Source organism: Myodes glareolus, chromosome 2 (assembly GCF_982192425.1).
Source record: "Myodes glareolus chromosome 2, mMyoGla1.1, whole genome shotgun sequence".
Classification (NCBI taxonomy): Eukaryota; Metazoa; Chordata; class Mammalia; order Rodentia; family Cricetidae; genus Myodes; species Myodes glareolus.
Genome location: NC_142027.1, coordinates 110,693,443 through 110,712,653, shown reverse-complemented (window position 1 = coordinate 110,712,653; position 19,211 = coordinate 110,693,443). Strand labels below are relative to the sequence as shown.

At 53.9% G+C, this 19,211-nt stretch overlaps 2 protein-coding genes across 3 annotated transcripts in view; one reads left to right on the top strand and one right to left on the bottom strand.

Annotated features, from left to right (window-relative positions):
* Por (cytochrome p450 oxidoreductase) overlaps positions 1 to 7,694 on the top strand; it is a 44,308-nt gene extending 36,614 nt beyond the window's left edge. For both annotated transcript variants that reach the window (XM_048433846.3, XM_085682276.2), the window contains exons 4-16: positions 1,635 to 1,763; positions 2,509 to 2,658; positions 3,140 to 3,264; positions 3,404 to 3,493; positions 3,873 to 3,971; positions 4,809 to 4,925; positions 5,013 to 5,131; positions 5,853 to 6,034; positions 6,127 to 6,276; positions 6,399 to 6,669; positions 6,752 to 6,897; positions 6,994 to 7,079; positions 7,182 to 7,694. In XM_048433846.3, the coding sequence (XP_048289803.3) occupies positions 1,635 to 1,763; positions 2,509 to 2,658; positions 3,140 to 3,264; positions 3,404 to 3,493; positions 3,873 to 3,971; positions 4,809 to 4,925; positions 5,013 to 5,131; positions 5,853 to 6,034; positions 6,127 to 6,276; positions 6,399 to 6,669; positions 6,752 to 6,897; positions 6,994 to 7,079; positions 7,182 to 7,326 (1,809 nt within the window). In that variant the 3' untranslated portion in view covers positions 7,327 to 7,694. The remainder of the gene's footprint in view (positions 1 to 1,634; positions 1,764 to 2,508; positions 2,659 to 3,139; positions 3,265 to 3,403; positions 3,494 to 3,872; positions 3,972 to 4,808; positions 4,926 to 5,012; positions 5,132 to 5,852; positions 6,035 to 6,126; positions 6,277 to 6,398; positions 6,670 to 6,751; positions 6,898 to 6,993; positions 7,080 to 7,181) is intronic.
* Positions 7,695 to 7,884: 190 nt separating this feature from the next.
* Tmem120a (transmembrane protein 120A) lies at positions 7,885 to 16,206 on the bottom strand. Its single transcript, XM_048433847.3, has 12 exons — positions 16,014 to 16,206; positions 14,245 to 14,363; positions 13,950 to 14,066; positions 9,910 to 9,969; positions 9,620 to 9,715; positions 9,133 to 9,222; positions 8,974 to 9,039; positions 8,813 to 8,874; positions 8,637 to 8,729; positions 8,456 to 8,520; positions 8,283 to 8,351; positions 7,885 to 8,202 (listed from the first exon to the last, which is right to left on the bottom strand). Exons 1-12 carry the CDS (start codon positions 16,092 to 16,094, stop codon positions 8,089 to 8,091), a joined length of 1,032 nt encoding a protein of 343 aa, XP_048289804.3. The 5' UTR covers positions 16,095 to 16,206; the 3' UTR covers positions 7,885 to 8,088.
* Positions 16,207 to 19,211: the final 3,005 nt, after the last annotated feature.

Sequence of the window (19,211 nt, the reverse complement as noted above, 5' to 3'; positions counted from 1 at the left end):
ACACATACACACACACAGAGTTGGTACGTTAAAAGCCAGAATGATGATGTACAACTGTAATCCCAGCAGTAAGAAAAGTGAAGCAGGAAAAGCAAAAGTTGAGGCCGACTTGGGCCATCATAGTAACACCCTGTCTAAAAATTTAAGAGGGCCAGAGATGGCTCAGTGGTAAGAGTGCCCACTGCTCTTGCACAGGACCGGGTTCAATTCCCAGTACCCATGTGGTGACGTACAACCACCCGTAACTCCAGTTTTAGATCAGATACCTCTGACCTCCAGTGACTCCTGAATACACATTATGCACACATACATACACACAAAATACAAATAAGCTGGGCATGGTGGCATATGACTTTAATCCCAGCACTCAAAAGGCAGAGGCAGACAGATCTCTGTTAGTTTGTGGCTAGCCTGGGCTACAAAGTGAGTTCCAGGACAGGCTCCAAAGCTACAGAGAGAAACCCTGTCTCGAAAAACCAAACCAAAAAAAAAAAAAAAAAAAAAGAAAGAAAGAAAGAAAAGAAAATATATTTTTAAAATTGAAAGTATAAAGGATAGATGTAGCCTCTATGTAAATGCCTATTTTAAGATCTGCATATGTGTATATGCATATATATGCTCATGTACATATTCATATGTATGTGTATGTATATATATATAGTTTTGTTTCTTGAGACAGGGTTTCTTTGTGTAGACCTGGCTATCCTGGAACTTGCTTTGTAGTCCAGAACTCAGATCCATCTGCCTGTGCTTCCTGAGTGCTGGGATTAAAGGCATGCGCTGCCATCACCTGCCATATTTTTATTATTTTTTAGTTGGGGGGGGGTGTTGTGCACAAGAGTGCAGGTATGCACTGAGGCCAGAGATAGTTCAATCCATGGAGCTGGAATTACAGGGTGTTGTGGACCACTTGATGTGGGTGCAGGGAACTGCCCTTGGGTCCCCTGCAAGAGCAGCAAGTGCTCATAACTACTGAGCCGTCTCTCTAGTCTCTGCCTCACCATGTTGTACAAGAAACTTTACTCCTGCAGATTTTGGTATCTTGTGTATGGAAGGAGATTATGGACCCCCACAAATGCCAAAGGACCACATCCACTGTGTGTTATGTTTATTGATATATACATATGTAAAGCAAGATGGAGATCAGCTAATCCATATTTTCCTAGTCCCCTTCCCTTTTTTTGTTTGTTTGTTTGTTTGTTTGTTTTTTCAAGACAGGGTTTCTCTGTAGCTTTAGATCCTGTCCTGGAACTAGCTCTTGTAGACCAGACTGGCCTCGAACTCACAGAGATCTGCCTGCTTCTGCCTCCCAAGTGCTGGGATTAAAGGCGTGCGCTACCACCGCCTGGCCCCCTTCCCTTTTTATACTCAATATTAGGTTGTGGTTTCTCCAGTGTCTGAGGATGGTCTTACGATGTGTGTGACATTACTTTGAGGACTCCAGCTGGAGTCCTCTTCCATCACCACATCTGTGACAGCCAGATATCAGCCCAAGAGATTCAGTGAAGAACTGAGGTCAGGACCGAGAGGACTCACAAGGGCTCCACTTGCCAGGCCTGCGCTGTGTCTCCTGGAACTTAGGGGCTGCTCTATCCTGGGCACTTACTCACCCGTGTGTCTGCCTGCTCCCTTAGGGAAGGAACATTATCGTATTCTATGGCTCCCAGACGGGAACTGCTGAGGAGTTTGCTAACCGACTATCCAAGGATGCCCACCGCTATGGGATGCGGGGCATGTCCGCAGACCCTGAAGAGTATGACTTGGTGAGTGTGCCCCACCCTGCTTCTCAAGTGTGAGGGACCCCAGGTTGCCTCTTCCTGTTTATGGAAGGTGTTGGGTGGGGTCATCTCAAAGAGCTCTAAGCCCACCGTATGTTGAGGCTCTTAATAACTTGTGCATTACAGCTGAGGGAAGAGTGGGGATAGAACCAGGGAGGGGTCAAGAGAGGCTGAGAATTTGGTCAGAGGCCACAGTTAGGGGCAATGGGGTCCTTCCTTATATCCATAAGCCACCTGGCTGATATCGTTCTTCTTAAGCCTGTATAGAATATGGCAGATCCCAGCCATGTTCTTAACAGTTAGGGACAGGAACATTATTGCCCCTGACTGCCAACTCACCATGCTTACTCTCCTGGTACTGCCTGCCTCCATTCCCTTACATGGGGTGGCTCTGTATAGCGCATAAAACAGCCACGGTAGAAGGGAGGAGCGGGTGGCTCAGGAGCTGCCTCTTTGGTTCCCATATTCATCAGTAGCATCCCCCTCCCCGCTCCGCCCTGCAAACTGAAAAGACATCCCTGTAAGGTGAGTCTTCTCTCAGAGCTTCCCCCTCCCCCAGTGCCCACTCCTTCCCTTCCACCCACTCCACTCTTCTGCCACAAAGGTCTTCCATCTCCAGACTTCCTTTTAAATATATTTGAAATGCGTGGGAGACTGTCTGGACCAAGGCCTTCCCACCTGCCGTCACCTGTGGGCTCAGGCCATAGTGGTGACACCCCTGTCTTTCTAGGCTGACCTGAGCAGCTTGCCTGAGATCGACAAGTCCCTGGTAGTCTTCTGCATGGCCACGTATGGTGAGGGTGACCCCACCGACAACGCCCAGGACTTCTATGACTGGCTTCAAGAGACTGACGTGGACCTCACTGGGGTCAAGTTTGCTGTGAGTCTCCACAGAACCCTTTGGGCACACACTGGCCTGTGTGTGGCACCTCCCCAGAGCCCTAGGATCCTCCTGTGCAATCTGCCCCATCTGTTTCTTCACCGTTTTACAGGCCAGGGGTTTCCAGCAGAGAGCCTTATCCTTCCTGTAGTGTAGCTTCACCCTTCCAGAGCGTCTCCCTTGCTGCCAGCTGACCGCACAGGACACTGGCTACTGGATGAGGGACAGAACAATATAATTTGGCCAAGCAAGGAGGACTGGAGCCGCCAGCTAAGCTGGTCACTTAGATTTGAGGTGTAAAGGCTAGCCATAAAAGAAGCCATCTGTGGACTGCAGGTCACCTAAATAAAGTAATCGGTTGTTCTTCTCAGTGTCCATAGTGCCGAGGCTCCCAGTGCAGGGTTCAGCCCACCCCACGGTCATCAGACCCCACTGGGCAGGCTGAAGTCCTGGCCTCAGAACCTCCCTGCTGTCCCCACAGGTGTTTGGCCTTGGGAACAAGACCTATGAGCATTTCAATTCCATGGGCAAGTACGTGGATCAGAGACTGGAGCAACTTGGCGCCCAGCGCATCTTTGAGTTGGGCCTTGGTGATGATGATGGGAAGTAAGTGCCACACCCCAGTTGCATGGGTCCCAGCCTGGGTATGGGCCACCCTTCTTCCCCCAGCAGGGTTGGGAGCCACAAGGGTGAGGAGCCGGTGTCTAGCCAGTGTCTAGTCCAGCTAAGCCTCTCCTCTCTCCAGCTTGGAAGAAGATTTCATCACATGGAGGGAGCAGTTCTGGCCAGCTGTGTGCGAGTTTTTCGGGGTGGAAGCCACTGGGGAGGAGTCAAGGTAAGTGGAAGGCCACGGCTGGAGCCTGGGGTGGGTGGCCCTGGGGTTCTAGTGAGGAGGGATGTCAAGAGCTCAGGCATAGGATCTGGGAGGTCCTTGTTCCAGGTAAGGGGGTGAGGTGGGGTCTCCCTTCCTGTCCTGTGGCATTGCCAGGACACTGACTTCCGTTCCACCTGTTGATCCTCTCAGGCTCTCGGGGTCAGCTTCAGCCCTTCCCTTGCCTTTTGCTTCTCTGTTGACTGCTACAGGGTCCGCTGTGTCCTGCTGTCGTATGTCTTCCACCCATGACCACTGTGTAGTTCAACCCTTTCTTGCTATGACTGGCCCTGCAACCCCCTTCCTCCCAGCCCTGACCCCAGCCTTGGTTTTCCCCTCCCAGCATTCGCCAGTATGAGCTCGTGGTCCACGAAAACGTTGACACTGCCAAGGTTTACACGGGTGAGATAGGCCGTCTGAAGAGCTACGAGAACCAGAAACCGTAAGTGGAGGAAGAAAGTGCAGCTGACAGTCCTGGGGTCCCTGTTGTACCCACATCCCGAGCAGATGTGTGTCCCTCCAGTCATTATTGAGTGAGCACAGTGGGGTACTGCACCGTCATGTCCTCTATATGGAAGGGCACAAGTTGCCCAAGGGACAGGCACTGCTCCCCACTGAGGCCTCGGGAGCCAGTTCTGGCGGATCAAACTTGGGCAAGAAGCCCCCTTCCTTTCCTTAGAATCCACAGCTATCTGGGCATGGCAGCTCAGCTGACAGAGTGCTCACCTAATGTGTGAGGCCCTGGTTCCGTCCCCAGCCCTCCACAAACTGAGTGTGGGGGCACATTCTCAAGCGCAGCACACAGGAGTGCAGGAAGGAGGATCCAAAGCCTGGGCTACAGGAAACCTTGTCCCCAAAAAAGTCCAAATCATGTTGCTCACTTTGACCTATGTATCCCTGGGTGCTGCCCAGATTATTCATGTTGAACCTCCCCAGTCATCTGTTGCCCTGAGTCAAGCCAGCCATCCTGCTGGGGCAGACTCTTCCATCTGCCACTCGTAGCCACCCTGTGGTCTCTGTGTGAAAGCCAAGTGCTATGTAAATATCTCAGAACCTAGGTAGCTTCCACGGTGGCTCCACCCCCTGGCCCAGCCCCCCCATAGGCAGAATACAGAGCCAGCTTGCTTTCCTGTCTGTGTCCCTTTGCTCTGCCCACTTCAGCCCTTGCCATATTCAGTTTGGCTCCCTCATGTCCCTCCGCCTGCCCACCAGCTCTAGCTCCCAGTGTTTAGTATAAGCAAGTCCCAAGCCAATCACTCATGACCTTCCTTTCCATCAGCCCCTTCGATGCCAAGAATCCATTCCTGGCTGCTGTTACCACCAACCGGAAGCTGAACCAGGGCACTGAGCGGCATCTAATGCACCTGGAATTGGACATCTCAGACTCGAAGATCAGGTATCTGCCGCCTCCCGTCTCCCCTGGGGCAAGCCTGGCACAGAGTCATCTGCTCGCTTCCTCCTGAGCCTTGCGCTTCCATTCTAGGTATGAGTCTGGAGATCATGTGGCCGTGTACCCAGCCAACGACTCAACCCTGGTCAACCAGATTGGGGAGATCCTGGGGGCTGACCTGGATGTCGTCATGTCTCTAAACAATCTTGATGGTGAGTCCTGCAATCGGTCCTTGACTAGGCCTGAAGGTTGAGCTTCTGCTCTAGCCTGTGACCCGGGTGCTAAGGCCCCATGCTTTAAGACTATGCATGGAGGTCTAGCCCTCTATCCCTGTTATAGCTATAGAGGGAGGACACCTGAGGCCAAGAGCCAGGCAGCTAGGGAAGCCACCCAGCCATATATCCTCCTGGACCAGGGCTGTTAAACCAAACCTTGTATCTTAGGCCCAGGCTCCACAGCTGTGGCTACAGGCTGCTGCCTCCCTGCTCCTGGGCCTCCAGCCCCACTGGTAAATATAAGGCCTGGGATTGGCAACATTCGATACCTTCTAGGTTCCTTTACAGTGAGCAGGTACCGGATGTTGCTGAATCCCAGGGCCTTCCACTGTGGACACAGTACCCGCCCACGTCCTGGCTCTTAGTGACTTGCAGTTAGAACACGTGGACCGAAGGAGCTGGTTTCTGTTCAAGCACCACCCTCCAACACACACACACTATCTTCCTCTAAGGCCCGGCAGCCTACAATGGCTAGATCCCTCTGCTGGACACTTCTGCCTGGCGGAAGTTTGAGCTGTCCCCCAGAGCGAAGGAAGCAATAGAGAGCAGGCTGGAGCGCCAGCTTCCTGCTACAAAGGCCTGCAGCACCTCCATCCCTATGACACCCCGCCCTGCCTCAGGGGGCAACCGCTCACTCAGTCCCCCTTCTCTGCTGCAGAGGAGTCCAACAAGAAGCACCCATTCCCCTGCCCCACCACCTACCGCACGGCCCTCACCTACTATCTGGACATCACCAACCCGCCGCGCACCAATGTGCTCTATGAGCTGGCGCAGTATGCCTCGGAGCCCTCAGAGCAGGAGCACCTGCACAAGATGGCGTCGTCCTCAGGCGAGGGCAAGGTGAGCCTGCACGCTCCGCCTCCACACCCTCACCCAGCCTTCCTTCCCGTCACACATCCCGGGTCACCCACCTTCCTTCTGCATCTCCCCAGGAGCTGTACCTGAGCTGGGTGGTGGAAGCCCGGAGGCACATCCTAGCCATTCTCCAAGACTACCCATCACTGCGACCACCCATTGACCACCTGTGCGAGCTGCTGCCACGGCTGCAGGCCCGCTACTACTCCATCGCCTCATCCTCTAAGGTGAAGGGCGCCAGCTCTGCTGGGACGCACCCCCTAGGGTGATGGGCTGTGGGTACCCGCCAGGGAAGCCACCCAGAAAGGGACTGTGGGGGGGGCCAGGCTCACACCAGTCCTTCCTCCAGGTGCACCCCAACTCCGTGCACATCTGCGCCGTGGCTGTGGAGTACGAAGCGAAGTCTGGGCGAATGAACAAGGGCGTGGCCACCAGCTGGCTTCGGGCCAAGGAACCAGCAGGCGAGAATGGCCGCCGGGCCCTGGTACCTATGTTTGTGCGCAAATCTCAGTTCCGCCTTCCTTTCAAGTCCACCACACCTGTCATCATGATAGGCCCTGGCACAGGGATCGCCCCCTTCATTGGCTTCATCCAGGAGCGAGCCTGGCTCCGGGAGCAAGGTAAGCCACAGGGCTCTGGTTTTGTGACGAGTCAGGGCCAGGCCAGAGAGCTCCCCTTCACCGCAGCCTCACCCCTGCCCAGGCAAGGAGGTTGGAGAGACAGTGCTGTACTATGGCTGCCGGCGCTCAGATGAGGACTATCTCTACCGCGAAGAGCTGGCCCGCTTTCACAAGGACGGGGCCCTCACCCAGCTCAATGTGGCCTTTTCCCGGGAGCAGGCCCACAAGGTGAGGCAGGCAGCTGTGCTGATGGGCTGGGCTGCCCCATGCAAAGGTGGCGCTGTGGAGTCGACACTGCTCACAGCCCATCCCCCCATCCCCTAGGTCTATGTCCAACACCTGCTGAAGAGAGACAAAGAACACCTGTGGAAGCTGATCCACGAAGGCGGTGCCCACATCTATGTCTGCGGGTGAGTAGAGAGGCCTGGGGAGGCACCCGGTGCTGACTACCAACCTACAGGGTGGCTCCGTCAAGTCCCCTCACACATTCTTGTCCCCTTGTCTCCACCCAGGGATGCTCGAAATATGGCCAAAGATGTGCAGAACACCTTCTATGACATCGTGGCCGAGTTTGGACCCATGGAGCACACCCAGGCTGTGGACTATGTTAAGAAGCTGATGACCAAGGGCCGCTATTCCCTGGACGTGTGGAGCTAGGAGCTGCTGCCCTCCCATCCCTCGTTCCCTGTAATCACTTCCCTAGCTCCCTTCTGCCGACCTCCACCTCTGGTGGGTCTTGCCTGGCCTCGACACAGGGAGGCCCAGGGACTGACTCCTCCCGGCCTGAGTGATGCCCTCCTGGGTCCCTAGGCTGAGCCTGGTCCACTGTACCAGGCAGCCCAGCCCCAGGGCACATGGCAAGAGGGACCGGGCCCACCTTTGGGTGATGGGTGCCTTAGGCCCTCGGCAGCTGTACAGAGGGGCTCTTCTCTCCACTGAGCTGGGGTGCAGCCCCACCACATGATTTTGAATGAGTGTATATAATTTTAAATAACCTGGCCCTTGGAATAAAGTTGTTTTCTGTATTTGCCTGGTGTTGCTGGAACCAATACGGGGTCTATCTTGGGATCTGCCTCAGTTAGACAACCCCCTCCCCAGACCAAGAGCCAAGCATCAACTGTGCTTTGTTAGGGCCCCAAGTCCTGCCTCCCCTAGGGAACACACCCACAATCCATCAGACACCTCTAGGAGAACACACACAATCCATCAGACACCTCATGCCTCTCTTCCTTTATTGAGGCCCAGAACCCAAATGCTGCAAGCTGGGCTCCAGGCCCAGGCCTTCCTCAGGGCCCACAGAGCCCACGAAGCCCAGGGGGCAGAGAAGGGAACCCCCCATCCACACAGGGGTGCCCCAACCTGCTGCCCCACCTGGCACACAGGTCAGAAGCCCCTTTGGGGCTGGCCATCGGATCTACTCTAATCCTTCTTGCTCCTGTGCTGCTGGCTGTGGAACTTCTGGTGTACCACTCGGAGGGTCGTGAAGAAGTTGCCGAGGAAGAGGAGAAGGAAGGGGAAGCCACACATGAGCACCTGCAGGGGTTGGGGACAGCTGGGGTCAGGACAGGGAGGTCTAGATGGAATCTCCCATGCATCCTAGACCCCTGGCTCACCTGCCACTCCTTGCACTCAGGATCCCGGGCCAAGTTAAACAGTGTCAGCGCATTAAAAAGCTGCCAGAACTGTAAAAGGGGGGGGGTCTCTTCAGTAAGTGTAGTGTCCGCTAGGACTCAGATCCAGAGGTGGACAACCAAGGGGTGGACGGGGACACTCAACTGTGACTTACATGTCCAAAGAAGAGGAAAGGAAGCAGGAAGGTGAGGCCTCTCCACATCCAAGACTGGAAGCCCTCTGTTGGGGAGGGGTAGGAAAAAGCTGGGGTGGTGAACAGACTGGAAGGGACAGGAAACCTTCACTCAGGAACCCCCCTTTCCCCAGGGGCCTTGGGGCTGCAGAGCAGGACCTACCTACAGTGAGATCCATGGTGTGTCGCTCGCCCAGGGCACGCAGGCGGTACAGGCACCCGCTCTGATAGTAATACTGCAGAAACTGCACAAAGCCTGGGTGGCCGACAGGTGCGCACGTCAGACCCGCTCTGGGCCACAGGCTTTCTCCCCGTCCCTTCCCTAGCAAGGAAACTCACTCTGATACATGGAGAAAGACAGAAACTGGTTCCGGAACTTCTGGTACATGAGACCATCTGGCCTAAATTTAGGGGGAAGCAGAGGAAGGAAGGGGAGGTAAGAGAGCCTGGGGCTTTGGCCTCACCCAATTCCCCTGTCAGCTGAGGTCTTGGTCACTCACCAGGTCAGCATGACTCCCGAAAGGAACGTGGACACGTAATGATGGAACACCCACCAGCCTTTGATCCTATAAGAGGGTGCCAATTACCCCTGTGAAGCAGAGCAGCTCCCCCAGATACAAAGTCCCTGTGCCATGACCCACCCCACTGCGCATGCACACCTGGAACCGTTATTGATGAGGATGCTCTCTCGGATGGTCAGGGTGCAGTAATACCAGACCAGCAGGAAGTTGAAGGCGGCGTCTGTCACCCTGGGGAGTGGGGTACAAAGAAGTAATGTCTGAGCCTTGTCCTTGTCCCAGCCTAGACCAAGATCAGAGCCATGTCCCTGACCCGTCCCAGCCTAGACCAAGATCAGAGCCATGTCCCTGACCCTGTCCCAGCCTAGACCAAGATCAGAGCCTTGTCCCTAACCCCGTCCTGACCCAGACCCAGATCAGAGCCGTGTCCCTGACCCCGTCCCAGCCTAGACCAAGATCAGAGCCATGTCCCTGACCCTGTCCCAGCCTAGACCAAGATCAGAGCCATGTCCCTGACCCTGTCCCAGCCTAGACCAAGATCAGAGCCGTGTCCCTAACCCCGTCCTGACCCAGACCCAGATCAGAGTCGTGTCCCTGACCCCGTCCCAGCCCAGCCCAGCGTGCGCACCTCGAGTTGAGCAGGAAGCGGCAGCTGAAGGAGATGACGATGAGGATGATGGTGAGGTAGAGCTTGAATTTCTCATACTCGTCTTTGTAAGCAAACCTGGTAGGGTGAGGGATGGGCATCCGCACTCATGGGTGGGCATGTGGGGGTGGGGCTTCCTTCTCTACCATGCCCAGAGGTCACAGGCCAGCCTGGAGAAGTTGACCCAGAACCCCAAGACCACACCAAGCAAAGTCAGAGGTGGATGGGGAACCCTGGGTGAGAGCCAGCCCTCGACGACCAGCATCACATACTTAGCCTGCTTGCTCAATAGTGTCACGTTGACATTCCCCAGAACCAGACTCAGGTACAACCTGCGGGACAGAAGACGGCCTGAGTGACAGAAACACTACAATCTAGAGCCCGCTGCCTTCCCCGTTGGCCATGTTCTAAACTCAGGAGGTGACACGGCCAACCACACACGACACCTCACCTACCCCGCCCCCCCCCGCCTGCTCCAGAATCCCGTCCTTGGGTAAACAGTGTCTCCAGCTTGTGGTGCTCCGTCTGGGACCTCCCCATGTTGGTACCTTGAGAGCCTGGATGTCCTTCCCCATGAGAAACTATCCCCACATCTAAAACCACTTCTCAGGTGTGGGCACAGGGACTTGGCATCTGGGCGAATGGTTATCTTCTCTTGCTATCCCACAATTCTTTGAGTTTTCAACTCCAAGAAACTCAGGACTGAGTCCCCTTCAGTGCTTCCCATACATAGCCAAAGCCACACATCGGCCCTCATTCCCGCCTCCCTTCAGAACTCCAAGTGGAGGAGATGGCTCAGCCGGTGGTGTGTGCCTAGCACCCGCGAGGCCCTGGGGTCAGTCACCAGCACCACATAAAAACTCACACCTGTAATCCCAGTTCTTAGGAGGTGGAGGCAGGAGGCTAGCAAGAAGTTGAGGCTAGCCTGGGCTACAAGAGACTCTGTCTCAAAAATATGTCATCAAAACCAACAAACAAAACCAGGCTCCTTGCATCTCTACCCCTCCCACTAGTGAAACTCATCTGTCCTCAGAGCAACTCCAGGTGTGACAGCAACACTGCGTCACTTACAAAGCAGCTGTGCCCAGCAGAGGGGCTTCTGTCCCCCCTCAGGCCTCAGCGGCATGGCAAAGAGACGCCCTCCTCCTACAAAGACGGCTGGGAGTTTGAACTCCCGAAGAGTGAATGGAGCCTCTGTCCTCCCAGATGCTTAGTTAGGATCACTGGTGCTGGGATGAAACACAGCGACGTGGGGAGGAAGGAGTTTCTAAGGCTCACACATCCTGGATTGCGAGTCACTGAAGAAAGCCAAGGCAGGAACTCAAACAGGGCAGGAACCTGTGGGCAGAGCTGACGCAGAGGCCATGGAGGGGTGCAGCTCACTGGCTTGCTCAGCCTGCTTTCTTATAGAATCCTGGACCAGCAGCCCAGGGATGGCCCCACCCACCATGGGCTGGGCCTTCCCGCATCATTTACTCTTTAAGGAAATGCCCTACAGGCTTGCCTACAGCCTGATCTTACAGAGGTGTCTTCTCAGTTCAGGTTCCCTCCTCTCAGATGACTCTAGCTTAGGCCAGGTTGACATGAAAACTATTGTCCCCACAATTGACCCCTTATCAACTTGACACCGCAACACTATTTAATAACCTTTCCTTTCTTGCTCATTCCCAAGATCTCGCATTAATAAACATCACACTATAAACCATATCACCAACTGAAAATCAGTACAGACGTTGCCAATTCAAACACTTCAAAAGCGCAGTTTCTTTAAAAATTACAAAGTACTGCGGGGCGGTGGGGATGCTAGCCTTTAATCCCAGCACGTCAGAGGCAGAGGCAGGTGTAACTCTGTGAGTTGGAGGCCAGCCTGGTCTACAGAGCGAGTTCCAGGACAGTCAGGGCTACCCAGAGAAACCCTGTCTCAAAAAAATAAACAAAACAAAATTACAAAGTCCCTTTTAAAATTCAAAAGTCTCTGTAAAACTCCAAAACCTTTTTCAAACTCTCTCAACTGTGGGCTCCCGTTAAATCAAAATAAGTTAAATACTTTACTTTGAGAGAGAAGAACCAGGGTACAGTCACAATAGGAAGAAGACCAAACCAAATTCCAACTCTGTAAAAAACTCAGTAGCCAGTGCCTGGGATTCAGTCTTCGAAGCACTACCAAAGGACCTGGGTCATTTCTCTGGCTCCACCATCCTCAGCCAGCACAGACGGTGTCCCTTGCTCAGGCCAGCTCCACTCCACAGCAGGGGCTGTCCTGGGTGGTCATCCCATTTGGTCATCCCCAAAATGCTGGGGTCTCCTGACACAGCTGGGTAGCCTCTCCCAGGTTCTCTTCCTGGTGTTAAGCCTCAACTTCTCTGTGACCCCTTCCATCCTGGGGCTAACTACCGAGGCTGCACCTTCACCAACGGCCTCTCCTGGCCTCTCACAGTGCCAAGCCTCAGCTGCTCCCCATGACCCCTTCATGCCTTCAAAACCAGACCATCTGGGTGACTCTTGCACCTAACCAAGCACAGCAGCCAGAACGAGGTACGGCCGCCTCCGGAACACAGTCTCTGTGTGCTGACTGACTCTAAGGGAACACTTCCCAGAAGAACACTTTCACCTCAGCAATGCTGGTCCGCCCCGGCTCAGCAGAACCACGGAATCCTAAATGTCCACGACAGAGTCTTTAACCTTCCCCCTGAATGTCACAAACCAACCTCCATCGTCTGTGCTGCTCTCAGCGTTACCTTCCGAGTGCCGACAGAATGGCCCACTCCACTGAGTTCTCAACGCTCAATGACTTTTCTAGCCCAGAGTTCCAAAGTCCTTCCACAATTCTCCCCAAAAGAACATGGGCACGTCCGCCACAGCAACACCCCACTTTCCTGGTCTCAGACAAGGCTACTATTGCTGTGATGAAACACAATCATCATTGAGGAGGAAAGGGCTTATTTGGCTTCCATATCCTGGATTATAGTCCACTGAGGGAAGCCAAGGCAGGAACTCAAACCATATGGAAACCTGGAGGCAGGAGCTGACACAGAGGCCATGGAGGGGTATGGCTTACTGGCTTGCTCCTCACGACTTCCTCAGCCTGCTTTCTTATAGGACCCAGGATCACCAGCTCAGGGATGGCACCACCCACAATGGGATGGGCCCTTCACCAACAATCACTAATTAAGAAAATGTCCTACAACAGAGCCAGGCATGGTGGCACATGCCTTTGATCCCAGCACTTGGGAGGCAGAGGCAGGCAGATCTCTGAGTCCAAGGCCAGCCTGGCTACAAAGTGGGTTCCAGGACAGCCAGAGCTACACAGATAAAATCTGACTCAAAAAACAAAAGCAAACAAGAAGAAAGGAAGGAAGGAAGGAAAGAAAGAAGGAAGGAAGGAAGCCTGTCCTACAGGCTTGCCTACAGTCTGATCTTATGGGGAGGCATTTTCTCAACGGAGGCTCCCTCCTCTCAGATGGCACTAGCTGTGTCAGGCCCACATAAAAACCAGCCAGGACACAAATGCATTGTCCAGCACAGACCCAGCTCCACTACCCAGGGCATCGATCTACCCAGTCAGCTAAATCCCCGGCCCTTGACTTGGTTTTAGAAATTTTTTTTTTATATGTATGGGTGTTTTCCCTGCATGTGTGTATGTGTACCACGTGTGTGCCCAGTGCCCACAGAGGACAGAAGGTGGTGTCGGATCCCTTGGAACTGAAGTTACAGGCAGTTGTAAGCTTTCGTGTAAGTGCTGGGAATCAAACCCTGGTCCCTTGGAGGCGTAACCAGTGCTCTTACCCATTAAGCAATCTCTCCAGTCCCTTTGGTTTATTTTTGTTTTATTTGGTTTTTCGAGAGAGGGTTTCTCTGTAGTTTTGAAGCCAGTCCTGGAACTCACAAAAATCTGCCTGTCTCTGCCACCACCACCCGGCTGGTTTATTTTATTTTTGAAGGAGTGTCTCACTATATAGCCCTGGCTGACCACACGATGCTGACCAAGCTAACTTTGAATTCACTATGTAGTCAAAGAGGACCTTGGACCTTGGACCTGCCTCGACTTCCAGAGTTGTCAGGACCACAGGTACATGCTAATTCATTGCCTCTGAAGATGACATAGGCGTCCCTACACCAGGAAACTGTGTCTGGCCATGTGTGGGGTTAGACGTCCATCACTGAGGCCCCAATCCCCTGAACCCTCCCCTTCAAGCTCCCATGATGGTGAGCTGTCAGACAGCTGGGCCGTCAACATGGTCTCCTTTGCCGATTGACCGAGAGAGGCTAGGGCTTCCCGAAATCCCTGGAGCTGGAAGAAGGAAGGGCTCACCCATTCTTCTTAGGCAAATAGGCTTCCATGTCAAAGAAGAGGCCTTGGCGCTCCTTCATCTGGTTTTCCAGCTCCTGTGCGGCCTCCGTGGACTCGGGTAGGAGAGAGGGTCTGCATCTGGGAGTATGGCGGGAGTCAGTCAGTGCAGGTGGGGGAGCCCGAGTCCTGCAGGAACCCCAGTGGGAACCCTTCGGGACAGAGAAAGGAACAGAGCCCAGGGAGTGGAGGAGTAGAAGAGCCACGCCAGGGTAAGCCAACGGCACCCACCCCTAGCGGGAAGGCACCCCACCCTCACTTTTTCAGCACCAAGGCCAGCTCCTGGAGCCGTTTCTTCTGGCGTGTGATGGAACTGGTACAGTTGTCCTGGAGCTTGGTTAGCTCCTCTAGCTTCAGGCGGTACAGGCGGTGGGTTTCCTAGGGTGAGGAGAGGGCATAAGCTTGACTGGGGAGCCGTCGGGGCAGGGAACCAGCCCTGGAGGTAGAACTTTCTGGGTTTGCTTGGGGACCTCCAGAGATTGCTCCACCCCTGAAGCAAGCCAGGAGCTAGGTCCTCAACAACAGGTCAGCTGTCCTCAACTCTGCCCGGGTGTTCTGTGCTACCTGCTTCTGGCATTATCATCAGCAGTGGTTCTCAGCCTTCTCAAACTTTAATACAGTTCCTCATGCCGTGGTGACCCCCAACCATACAACTATTTTCATTGCTACTTCATAATTGCAATTTTGCTACTGTTATGAATCATAATGTAAATATCTGTGTTTTCCAGTGGCCTTAGGCAACCCCTGTGAAAGGGCCATTTGCCCCCTAAAATGAGTCACAACCCACAAGTTGAGAACCACTGTTATAAACCATAGGGGCTGCCTGAACTTAATCTTCACCTTCTCAGTTCCTCCTACCTACCTAACCTGAAGGAGTGGAATCCAGGGTTATCCACAATGCTTTCTACCCAGGCATTCCCAATGTGTCCTCTCGGGTCAAAGTCACCAGCTTTCAGTCCTAAGGCCAGTCCCTCCCATCTACTCCCCTCCTGCGAGCACCTTTGGCCCAAGCACTTTGCCCTGGTGAGTGAACCTTGCAAGTTACAAAGTAAAGACGGGGCAAGGAGCAGTGTGGGAAAATCAAGGCAGAGGGCATCGCAGTGATGGCAAAACTGGGAGATTTGGGGCCGTCTAGGCCTCTAGAGAGAGTTTTAGTACCGGAAGGCTGGGAAGGGTTGGAAGCCACAGTGAAGACATGAGGCTGGGTGCAGTCCAGCAGAGGCAAAGGTCTAACCTAGTCTCCAGTTGGCCAGGCTCCGCTATTTGGGTGTTTCTCATGCCAAGCCCAGCTGCCACATCCTCCTCAGGTTCTAGCATATGCCACCTCTGCCTAGTGACAGCCTTCCTGGAAGCAGCAGCTTCCTTCTCTCTAGTATGGGCACAGAGAGGCCACGAACAACCCCCACCTGGAACTGGGAGGTTTTCCAATGGTCTTGGACAGACTCCGCCAAGTCAGAAGGTTCGGGTACAGTCTGCCCCGCCCACCTCTCCTTACAAGAAAGAACCACACGCGCCAAGGCGACCCTTCTCCTGTCCCTAGGTGGGCGCTGTCCCTCTGTCTCAGATGGCTGAGATCTCCATCCAAGCCTGGATTTTACCTAAACTTGCTTCCCTGCAGCATTCAGCAAGGAGTTGGCCAAGGGCAGGGAAGGCGTTGTCCGGTTGCACGTTTGCAGGGTGACAGAACCAAAAGGCCGGGCCCTGCTGGGCTCTGCCTCGGGTGACTACTCTTCAGGAAGGGGACGCGGTCCCAGTCGGTTAGCAGTGCAGTGGGAGAGGCAACAGAGGAATCCTGACCTGTTTTCAAGGCCTTTGCACAAAGTCGAGACGACCCGGTACAGAGGGATCCCGCCCAAGCACGCCGGGGACACGCGGGCAATCGGGGCTGCCATCGGACATTTGAGAAGAAAAGTGGGAGAGGGCCTCGACCCCTGCGAGCTACCCTATGTCTAATCTAGGGCTGCCCGACCCTTGTCCCCGAGACAGAGAGTCACGGCTCGGGGCACGGATGGCCTCAGGGACGCTCACCTGGATACCTTGGAAGTCCTGCTGCAGATCCTCCCAGTTGCGCAGGCAGTCGCCCAGCGGGTCTGGGGGCGGGGACTGCATGTCTTTGTCCACGCCACGGGCCGCGGGGAGCCACGAGTGGGGAGGACCGAGCTGCAACCCCGGCCGGCCCGAGGCGCCTCCGCCACCGCCCCCGTCCGCTTCCGGGCTCGCGCTGCCACTGCTGCCAACGGGAAAGGGCCCGGCGTAATCCGCGCGCGAGCCCCGCCCCTAGGAGCAGCCAATCGGAGCCCGGGACGAGAACTGGGCGTGGCCACGTGCCCGCAGGGCGTCTCCCGACTCCGTAACCGGACCTGTGCTCCCGGCGATCCTACCCGCGACCCGCTTCCTCCGACCACTCACAAACCAAGGAGATACGTGCTTCCAACACTTTATTTTTTTTTAAGATAGCGTCTCACTTCGTAGCCCTGGCTGCTCTGGAACCGAGCCGATCCCCCTGCCTCTGCCTCCCGCGTGCCGAGATTAGAAGCGTGAGCCATCCACCACGCCCTGCACTTCACTCACTTTTGTCCTTGAGAAGCTGCCCCACTCCAGGGACAGCCCGTGTCTCGCAGTCTCAGTAATTTAGAGATACCCTTTTCCTGGCCCGGAGTCCTCCGTATTCACCTCCCATGTCCTTCATACAGCATGTAGGCTGCTTCTAAAATACGAAACCTAACTCCCCACCGTATCATCCCTGTTGAAGACTTACCAGTGGGTCTAGAGCTGAGTCGGTAGAGGGTTTGCCTAGCACGCAGGAAACACTGAGTTCAATCCCCAGCACCACGTGATAAATCGGATGCGGAGACGCCTGCCTGTGATCCCCGCACTTGGGAGGTGCGGACAGAAGGATCAGAAGTTCCAGGTCATCTTCATCAGGGGACACCTACCACTCATGGCTCTCCTTCGAAAGTTCTAGGTGGTAGCTGGGGGTGTTTTCCTTCTTTCTTTCGTTTGTTTCGAGACAGGGTTTCACTGTGTGTAGCCCTAGCTATCCTGGAACTCACTCTGTAGACAAAGTTGGTCTCAAACTCGCAGAGATCCACCTGCCTCTGCCTCCCGAGTGCTGGGATTAAAGGTGTGTGGCACCACTTTCCAGCTGGTGATGTTTTCTTTTTCTTTTTTTTTTATGTAGTTTGGTTTTTGGAGACGGTTTCTCTGTAGCTTTGGTGCCTGTCCTGGAACTAGCTCTTGCTTGTAGACCAGGCTGGCCTCTCCTCAAACTCACAGAGATCCTCCTGCCTCTGCCTCCTGAGTGCTAGGATTAAAGGCTTGTGCCGCCACCACCCAACTTAGGGATACTGTCTTAAATAACTGACACCCTACACATTGCCCAGCAGTCCTCTAGTGATCCGTGAGTCTGGGGAAGTGATTTGGGCAACTCCCTTCAGGACTTGTGGAATTTGAGCCTGTGAGATGGCTGGCTCAGCAGGTAAAGGTGCCCGATGCAAGCCTGATGACCCAAATTCAATAATAAAACGCACATTATGGAAAGAATCGGCAACAAAGTCTCTGGTCTCCACAAGTGTCAAGGAATGCCTACATATGCAGATATAAAATACTGCAGGGTGGCTTAGTGGGTAAGAGCAGTTCTTCCAGAGGACCTGAGTTCAATGCCCAGCACCCACGTGGTGCTTCACAACCATCTCTAACTCCAGTCCCAAGGGATCTGACCCTCACTCACTTCTGGCCTCCACAGGCACCAGGCATATATGTGATGCACAGACATATATGCAGGTAAAAGATGCCCATAAAATATAATTTAAAAACCACACACACACACACACACACACACACACACACACACACACACACGCACACACACACACAACCTGTAAAGACTTGTGGAATTTTAGGGGCCTGAGTCATGCAGGAAGCCCTGGGTTTGATTCGTGTGGTGGCACATGCCTGTATTCCCAGCACTTGAGAAGAAGAGGATCAGAAGTTCAGTGTCATCCTCAGCTACGTAGTTAGTTGTCCAGGCTAGCCTGGGCTACATGAAGCCCTGTCTGCAACAAAAAGAAAAGAAGAAAAACAGGACATATAATTTCTAGAAACCTGGGACTGGGTGATAAGAGGTCCAACATGTGTCCTTCGTAATGAGTTGGGAACAGAATTTATACCCAGTGATCTGGAGGCAGTGGTCAGAATGCTGGCTCTGGGCATTAGGCAAAGACCCCCATTCTGGGAACACTGAAGTCAGGAAAGTCCCTAAGTCTGAGCTGGAGGATCTCCACCCTGGGGTGGACACTGTGATGCTCTGCATCACCCCAGGTGACCTCCAAAGAATGCACGTCACCAGTATGTTCAACAGCTGCTCCAGCCAGAGGCAGCCCCAGAAGTGTAGTTGGGTGGGCACAGCTTGCCTCCAGGTGTGGGGGTTCCTGAGGAGACAGAAGGAAGAGTGCATCTGCTCTGTTAATTGGACCAGAGCTTAAGAAGGCCTGTTATGTTAGAACACACCTGTAATCCCAGCACTCAGGAGATGAACGCAGGAAAATGACAAGGCTAAGGGCAACCAGGGGTATGTAATGAGACCTCAGTTCTTTTATTTTTGTTGTTGTTTGTGTAGCCCTGGCTATCCTAGAACTCATTCTATAGACCAGGCTGGCCTCGAACTCAAAGATCCACCTGCCTCTGCCTCCTGGGTGCTGGGATTAAAGGCGTGAGACCTCAGTTCTTTCTTTTGGCGGGGGGGGGGGGGGGTTGGAGACAGGGTTTCTCTGTAGCTTTGGTGCCTGTCCTGGAACTAGCTCTTGTAGACCAGGCTGGCCTCGAACTCACAGAGATCTGCCTGCCTCTGCCTCCTGAGTGCTAGGATTAAAGGCATGCGCCACCACCTGGCAGTCCCCAGTTCTTAAGATGAAGCAATGGTTCAGTGGTTAAGAGCATTGGTTGTCCTTCCAGAGGACCAGGTTTGGTTCCCAGCATCCATATGGTGGCTAACAACTGTCTTTAACTCCAGTTCCAGGGCATCTAATGCCTGTTTACTTCTGTAGGAGCCAGGCATACACATGGTGCATAGACATACATGCAGGCAAAACATTTATATACATAAAATTAAAAATAAGTCTAAAATACATGTTTAAAGGTATGTGTGTGTGTGTGTGTGTGTGTGTGTGTGTGTGTGTGTGTGTAATGGATTAGAAAAAGCCAGTGCAGGACTGAGGGTGTGGCTTA

What these genes read in the sequence shown, in the direction of transcription:
- Tmem120a (XM_048433847.3), bottom strand. Translation starts at nt 16,094, where the DNA reads ATGCAGTCCCCGCCCCCAGACCCGCTGGGCGACTGCCTGCGCAACTGG. An exon ending in CTCATCAATAACGGTTCCAG is followed by an intron (nt 9,040 to 9,132) that starts GTGTGCATGCGC and finishes ACCCTCTTATAG; the next exon opens with GATCAAAGGCTGGTGGGTGT. An exon ending in TCGGGAGTCATGCTGACCTG is followed by an intron (nt 8,875 to 8,973) that starts GTGAGTGACCAA and finishes CCCTAAATTTAG; the next exon opens with GCCAGATGGTCTCATGTACC.